Genomic DNA, 7,774 nt, shown 5'->3' on the forward strand with positions numbered 1-7,774 from the left:
GCTTCAGCCTGAGGGCCCGATTTCACCGGGCCCCTCATAAGCCCCAAAACTGCACCCCAGGAGCGGCTACCATCAGCGTCACCCTGCTGCAACGACACCCACACCCCGGGCTTGGCTCGTTCGCACGGCCGCTGCGGGTGGAGGGGTGCTGCCGCCTGCCACAGCCCCGCACTGGCCCACCGGGCAGTTTTGCCCGTTCCCCCAGGAGGAAAACCCTGGCGAAGGGTCGAGTACTCCTCCGAGGGGTATGCGCCCAACATCGGTTTGGCTTCAGCAGCCCGGCCTCCGCTCCGCAACAGTCGAAAATGGAGGGTAAGCCTTTAACACCTTCCGACCCCGTACGTTGGCAGAATAAAAGGCTCCTTTGCCAGGTGTGGATCCCACTGGAGACCCCCCCCCCCCCAGGCACCATCCAGAAAGGAGCCACCATCAACAGCCGCGCCTCTCAGAGCCCCGGCCACCAGCTCAGGCGGCTGAACGCTAAAAAGCTTTGAGAGGAGGAGGATGGGATCCGTTCTCTACCGCAGAGAGCTCCTGTCCCCGGCTGAATGGACTGGTGCGTTGGGAGACGAGGATGAGGTTGAAATGTGGAGGTAATACTTCCTTTGTGGAAGAACCTATTTAGACTGGGGTTCTTCACCCCAAAACAAAAGTGATTTTTACTTGCTCATTGGGATCTTCTCTTTAAATCTTCCCTTTAATGAGACAAATGTTCTTTTAGAAGAAAACATTTAGCACTTCATACCAATTGCCACACACTTAAGTACTCCAAGTGATTTTAAATAGTTGCTTAATTTCACATGACACTAAACGTTTTGCTGAACACAACACCGCTTCCCAAACAGAATCACAACTGTAAATGGATAGGGGCAAGTGTAAACATTACCACTACACCGCAGGATAAAATAAGCAGAAACTTAAACAAAAAGCCCCAGTAGATGCAGACAACCCAGAAACTCAAGAATATCACTAGCAAAGTTGAAAAAAAGAGCTGCTTTAACGCACACTCCCATTAAGAACAAGGCTGTGAAGTGCACCTTGGCTAAATCCAGTCACCTGGATTCAGCAGGTTAGTCTGGATTAGGTTTAGCTAAATCACAACCTACAAACTTGAACAGAGGCAGATGGATCAGTTAAAACAAAGATTCTAAACACCTCGTCTCTCCCTACAGTTCCAACTCTCTCAGAAATAAAATGAATTAAAAGAAAAAAAACCACCACTCATGCCCACCATTTCCCTCACCACAAACTAGGACTGGAATGAACTCCTTTCCCCCCGAGTTACTGTCCAGCACTTCTGTGATATTAAGGCTGCCCTGAAGAAGACCATTTACCAGGCTGCAGAAACCCACTCCCGGTTAGCATTATCCCATTATTAGTTGGCGGGTGACATCTACTGGTAGGCTGCACACTGCCGGGGACCTCGGGCTGCGCCTCCCCGCCCCAGCTCTGCTCAGCTCCAGACAGCAGGTGCTGTCACAACCACCCCATCTTTCTGAAGCCACGGTTAATTAACCCAGTGATTTCAGAACTGGGATAAAGGAAACGCTCGCCTGCCCGCACTGGTTGTGTTCGATTCAGAGAGGGCCTCGGGGCAACACAGCTGAACTTGCTGAATTTTCTGTCTGCGGAATAGAATTGTCTCTCAGGCCAGATTTACTGCATTACTGGGAATTACTAGAAATTAGTGTCTTCCTGGGCAGAGTAGAAAAACTGCCTGCAGCACTTCCACGTTGCCATGCACCAACACTCCTCATTCCTCTGTAAGAATCCCCTCTACACACCAGCAAAACCCTACATCAGTAACCACCAAACCTACAAAGTTCCTTCCTATAACCTGCTTTCTAATCACAAGTTATTCCACTAGTGTTGTTACACATGCCAAAGACTTGAGTCACTTCTCTGCTACGCGAGCTCTAGATTTATGCACTTAAATAAGACACAGTGATACAACCCAAGGGGGCATTTTCACCTATTTTATTATACACAAAACACGAGCAGGAAGTTCTACTGAGGAGGCTGACCACGTCCACGACCAAATCCACCTCTCTGCAACAGAAAAGGAAGAGCATTAGAAGTCACCATATTAAGCAAGCGACAGCGGCAATTACACAGCAGCAAGAACCACCGACATCATAGAAGAGCTAGCTGTCTTTCCTCGACATTGCGTTACTTGGATAAGCATCCCCTGCTCCAAGCATAGCCTAACTCTGATCTGTTTGAGACTAGCTACCTGACACAGGTTAACCAGATGAGTGAGTCTAAGAACAAAATCAACCCATCCTAGCCAGCTCTGTGGATGGTGTCTGAAACTCTTCCATTTCTGAAGTATCATGCGTTTCCTCCAGAGAGCTTGGCTTGCTTCTCAAATGTGTCACTGGCTTCCCATCACAGCAGTGAGGCCGTCATGTGGTTTCCCCAACAGGAATGCAGCAAGTGAGCCGGGCGTAAAGGGTAGCAGTTGCCAGCCCCTCTTACACCATCAGAGCCAAATACCTAACCCCAGCTGGCATACCTGAGAAGCACCACACTGAAGAGCACGCAGATACGACCTATCCAGTTTCTCCTAATCAAAGCCTCAATAAAGGAAGCAAATCTCGACTGCAAATACTCACAAACTGGAATTCAGTGGCTGCTCCGGCACCGGCCTCAGCCTTCTTGTCAGCACCAGCTGGGGAGAGAGATGAGTGAGTTACTAAGCAAAGAATACACTCCCCGAGTACAGCGCTCTTGCTTGCAATCGAAGGTTTACAATCAAAGAAGACAAAAACTGAGGCAAAATATAGCAAAGTAAAATAGCTATTGAGACTGTTAGAGAGTTACTGAACCCACCCCAGAGAAAACCCCACAGTCCAGCTTGACAGAATTCCACAAAAGAATCATATCCATGAACAGATACAGAGGAACTCTGTTGCGTAAATGCCTAAGGTACGCCAAGAGTCTAATTGTCCCCTTTCCTTCTTGAAAGGAGGCCAATACTGAAGACAATTCTCCCAAAGAGATAAGCTGCACAGAGAGCAAGGTCAGCCTGATATTCATACAGCAACACAACAGACACTCACGTGGAACAGCACTGCGTCTGTATGTATCCCTGTCGGCTTCTCCCCGAGTAAGACGTGCGGGGCGTTCACCTTCCAGGCCTGAAAGTGAAAAGAGCAACATCAAATACATTGCTTACCCAGGACACAAACAACTCATTCCATGGGTGACCCTGCATCTCAAGTGGAAAAAAGCCCTCAGTTAAGCATTAGATCTACCAGCAGAGCTGCACCTTAAGACAGCTCAGTGTATATAAACCTAAACAAAAAAAGTGATACAAGGAAAACTTCGCTTTAAGGGTGAAATCTGCTGAAGTCCACCAGCTTGTGCTTGGGTTGAAGTTAAATAATGTGAAAAACGGATTTACAGCATCATCTCAGCAGTCTTCTGGCCTTCAAATAAGAGCCAAAAATCAACGATAATAAAAAAAAAATCAGAAATACAGGGAATCTGTCACGTCCAACAAGCTTGTTCATAGTTAAGTCACAAACTGCACGACATTCTGATCCCAACCTAAAATACAGCCACGCTATCACTATCACAAATCCTCCACAATGGAATAGATTAATAAAACCAAGAGCAGATTATCTATGTAACGTCAGATTAATATCAGACAGAACACTTGCAGGAAAGAAACAGATGTGGTGGAGCTGCCAGCCTCTGCCACTCTTAAGGGGTTCCCCCAGAGCATCAAAGATGAAATACGCTCCCACAGCACCAGGCCAAGGTCTTCACGCTCAGGCAGTAAGACATGTTTAAGGGCAGGTGCTGCCCGGCGCACCACAGTGTACTAGCAGTCTCAAGCATGTTTCTCTCAGAAACAGGGATCATGCACTTCTACAGGCTTGATTTATACTATAGGCACTACTTTTCCCATACAAAAACCAGTTCTTACAATAGATGCTTTTATTACAAAGAGAAACACTACCCACTGATGTGCCAACAGATTAATTTATCCTTCTACGGCCTTCCTTTCTGTCAGGTTAAACCATTATAGCACATCCCCTAGACAATGGATTGGGTTTTTTAAACTTCAGATCTGTCCATCCTTAATTTCTAAGGGTTCAATTACATCTGTAACAGAGACACAAGTTGCAAATATCAGATACACAGTAGTCTAAAACCTGCTTTAGACTGACTGTTCCAGCTTCTGTACCAAGCCTCACTTGAGAAAATCGGTAGCACTGCATGGAAGTACCAGAAAAGGCCCCAAAACCCCAAGGGGTCAAGCAAGACCCGTAAGCTTGGATTCAGCACCACCATCCACACACACCTCTGCGACTCCTGGTCTGCTGCAGCTTAAGGCAGGTAATCCAGAGAGAAACAGCACAGGAACAGACAATTTGTGCAGGCCTGCCAGCTAACCCTGCCAAGGTGTGGACTGAATGAGGTCACTGGCACCGCACTGAAAAGGGCTGTGATGCTGCAAAGTGAGGCTTCCTCGCTGCAGAAACCCTGAGCAAATTTTAGCCAGGAACTGTAAGCCCCACCCTCCCATTAGAGATGCAGTTTCTTTAGCTCGTTGGATAAACACCGCGTCTAAAGAATACATTTTATAACATCCAAAGCTACTCAGAGATCAAAGAAACCATCATCTTCCTAGTTTCAATGCAATTCTTTCCTTTGAAGCAGATGCTGCTACAGTTTTGTTAGGCTAAAGGAACAAGTTGCAGGAGATGGAGGTGAACTCCTCAGCACCCCATGCCCACAGCCTCCTTCCCCAGTGCAGGGTCCAGTACTTGCTGACGGAATACGATGCAGCTCAGAAGCAGGAGTAGACTCCTGCCATATACCAGAAAGAGCTTTGCCATGCAGGGCTCCCCTTTCACAGAGTGAGTCCTCCTTTAAGGGCAGGATGACATCCTACAACATCATTCTTGGTGAACACAAGAGGCAACGCCACACAAGGCAGACAGACCCACCACCTCCTGCCTTGAGGGAGAAGAAACATTTCTTGCCCCTAGAGACCTGGCAATGCTGTTCTGCCAACCACGGCTGCAGCAATTTTCTCTCTCCTTTCTCTAAGTATCCAGAAGTTTTTATCTCCCCAAAGATCTTCTGGGACAATTTTACAATCCATGTTCTGCACTGTGGTGTTTCTTCTCTACGACTGGACAAGAAACCAGGAAAACCAAGCAGAAGGGATTTTGCAGAGCATTTCGAAATGCATACAAGCAACGTAACCATCCTTCCTATTCTGAATTATTAGCTTGGAACACAGTAACCTTTTCAGAACTGAACTGAGGGGCATGCTGGCTTCAGCACATTCACCTCAAATTTATTTATACTGCACTACTATATGACATTGCTCACCACGACATCAAAATGGTTCAGAAGCCATTCACAGGCCAATACCAAGCATCCGCAAGGAAAAAGCATAGCTTCTGCCTTGCATGGACTAAACAGGCAGGTTTGCAACCCAACCTTTATTATTTAACATTGCTATTTGCAACCGGAGAAGAGTACTTTCTGGAAATACGTTTCAGCCATCTGCAGGTGGGTCTACACCACGTTTTGTAGGGAGGGGGCTATAAAGAGGCAGCTGCGGGCAGTCTGAGGAGTCAGCATCAGCAACACATCTGTTTGCATGACCGGCACCGCCTCCGCTTTGGGGTATGAAAAACCCACCAAGAAAAACAAATCAGAACTACAAACCCAATATACCACATGTATTTGTTGTACATCTTTTAAAAAGCGAAGGCAGCTTTAATAATCTGACTTGCCTAACAGCTCGTTAAGCGTATGTGATAAAGCCCAAACTGTGGGTATCCGACCTGACCGCAGATACCAGAGTTGAACCCCCCTGTGAGGCACATCCAGCACCCAGGCTTAGCTTTCGCTTTCAGTCATCGAACCCTGGTACCCGTGTGCTACGCCCGAACTCAAGTTTGGTCCCCGTCTCGGCAATCCCAGCCAAGGCAGCTCAACTGGCATACAACAGCCGCCCAGGTAGTTCTTCCAAGGATAACTCAGCCAGAGACAAGGTTCTCTGTACCTGCTGGACGAGACAGGCAGCGCACACACCGTCTTCCTGAGGGGGAGCTGCGGCGATCGCTGCAGGCTCTTCCCAAAAGACAAGAACAGTTTTTGAAAAGCCCTGGCAGCTAGAGGCATCCCCCGTCTCAGACCTCAGCCACGTCTGGGCACCGACTGGTACCTCGAGCCACGGCCTGCGGTTTCAGCGCGCCTGCTCTCAGTAATTCCAGTCACTTGCGTTACCAGAGAAGGCCAAGTCCCACACTCGAAGGGTTTCTCCCAGTCAGTCTCACAGCTTTCTTTAGCCCTCTCCAACTTTTCAGTAGGCCGGTGGCCATCAGGCTAGTGCCAAATACAAAAGCAGTAAAACCTACACATGCCTCCTTGGTCTATTAATGCTTACACATCCAAAAATCACAGCAACTGACACCAGTCTGCTCTGGAAGCTGACGTTCAGCCGCCTCTCCACCCCACCTGCGCCGTCTAACACGCTTAACCTCATTCCCTGCTTCCTCCCGCTGACTCGGCAGTCACCTCTCAACCACCGCTTACCTTTGGGCCGTGGTCTGCCAGTCTCTGGGCGGCTCCGGCGCAAGGTTGCGGGGACGATCTCAGGGGGGAGGTGAAGGTAGTCACGCAGGTACTGGATGCCCTCGTTGGTCAGATACCAGTAGAAATGCCTCCACGCAAACTGCTCTTTCACATAACCACGGGATTTCAGAGACTAGAGAGAGAATTCTCAGTCACTTCATGTATGATCCTCATCATCATTCAACATCGCCGACCAATACCCTCACCAGATGTTTTTATGAACACAAGAGCTTATCGGGGGCATGGGGGGAGTCAAAATTTAGAAACGGATGAAAGTTCATACGCGCAGGACAAAATTACAGCATCATTCCCATTCTGTGAGAAAAGACAAGGCTACCACACGCAGAGGTACCCTAGCTTCAAAAATGGAGCTAGAGATGCGGGCCCACAAAAGAATAACCTTCTACGGTCTGTGGGGAACAACAAATCAACGAGGAAATAGCGAAAATCAGGAAAATGGGAAAAGAACTGTAATAGGAAAGAAACGGCAAATGCAAGGCCACGCCTGACGACGTTTATCTGATAACGGCGGACGATGTCTATTCATAGGCGCGCACCAATCCTGCGTGCCCAGATCCCGGCTGGCCAGCAGCCCGGCCCTCGCAGCCCGCCCTCACCTCCGTACCTGCATGGCTTTCATGACATGGAGGTTGGGCACGTTCTTGTCGACGAGCTCGGGGTGCTTCGGCATGTGGACATCCTTCTTGGCCACCATCACTCCCTCCTTAAAAAGGAGTTCGTAGATGGCAATTCGGTTCTTCTTGGGCATCAACATCTAAACAAGAGACAAGCAGCAGACGGTAAATGCTCCCGATGTAAAATGAATGCGTTCAGGAGTCTACCAGAAGTAACAACACTGCTAGTTTGTACGAAAAGCCCAACACTTAAGTAACACCCCCCAGATTACTGTCCCCTGCAAGAACTTTCTGAGCTACTTTTCAACACCTGAGCTGCTGGGCAGCCCTTCCCGTTGTGTTCCTGCGAAGGAAAAACTGAGCAGTCCAAACGCCTGGTCATTAACGTTAGATCGCATCCCCGTATTAAAGACCGTGAACTCTCTCATGTCAGTCAAAACAAGGGACAGGGGCTGACGCAGGCGGGGCAGGGACGCAGCTCGGGGCAAGGCACGTTTCGGCTCTACCACCGGTGCCGGAGGCCTGAGGACACT

At 48.7% G+C, this 7,774-nt stretch overlaps 1 protein-coding gene across 1 annotated transcript; it reads right to left on the minus strand.

Moving 5' to 3' along the window:
* Positions 1 to 1,961: 1,961 nt before the first annotated feature.
* Positions 1,962 to 7,408, minus strand: RPS10 (ribosomal protein S10). The gene is made up of 5 exons (XM_009327413.1): positions 7,232 to 7,408; positions 6,568 to 6,739; positions 3,063 to 3,140; positions 2,616 to 2,671; positions 1,962 to 2,049 (listed from the first exon to the last, which is right to left on the minus strand). The coding sequence occupies exons 1-5, from the start codon at positions 7,379 to 7,381 to the stop codon at positions 2,008 to 2,010; spliced, it is 498 nt and encodes a 165-aa protein (XP_009325688.1). The 5' UTR covers positions 7,382 to 7,408; the 3' UTR covers positions 1,962 to 2,007.
* Positions 7,409 to 7,774: the final 366 nt, after the last annotated feature.

The sequence above is a fragment of the Pygoscelis adeliae genome, unplaced genomic scaffold (assembly GCF_000699105.1).
Source record: "Pygoscelis adeliae isolate BGI_AS28 unplaced genomic scaffold, ASM69910v1 Scaffold197, whole genome shotgun sequence".
NCBI lineage: Eukaryota > Metazoa > Chordata > Aves > Sphenisciformes > Spheniscidae > Pygoscelis > Pygoscelis adeliae.

Bases quoted from the DNA above. Each gene is read 5' to 3' on its own strand.
- RPS10 (XM_009327413.1), bottom strand. From the start codon at position 7,381: ATGTTGATGCCCAAGAAGAACCGAATTGCCATCTACGAACTCCTTTTT. The intron at 3,141-6,567 runs GTAAGCGGTGGT...TTTCACTTTCAG, and splicing joins TGGCAGACCACGGCCCAAAG to GCCTGGAAGGTGAACGCCCC. The intron at 2,672-3,062 runs GTGAGTGTCTGT...CTCTCTCCCCAG, and splicing joins CAGACGCAGTGCTGTTCCAC to CTGGTGCTGACAAGAAGGCT.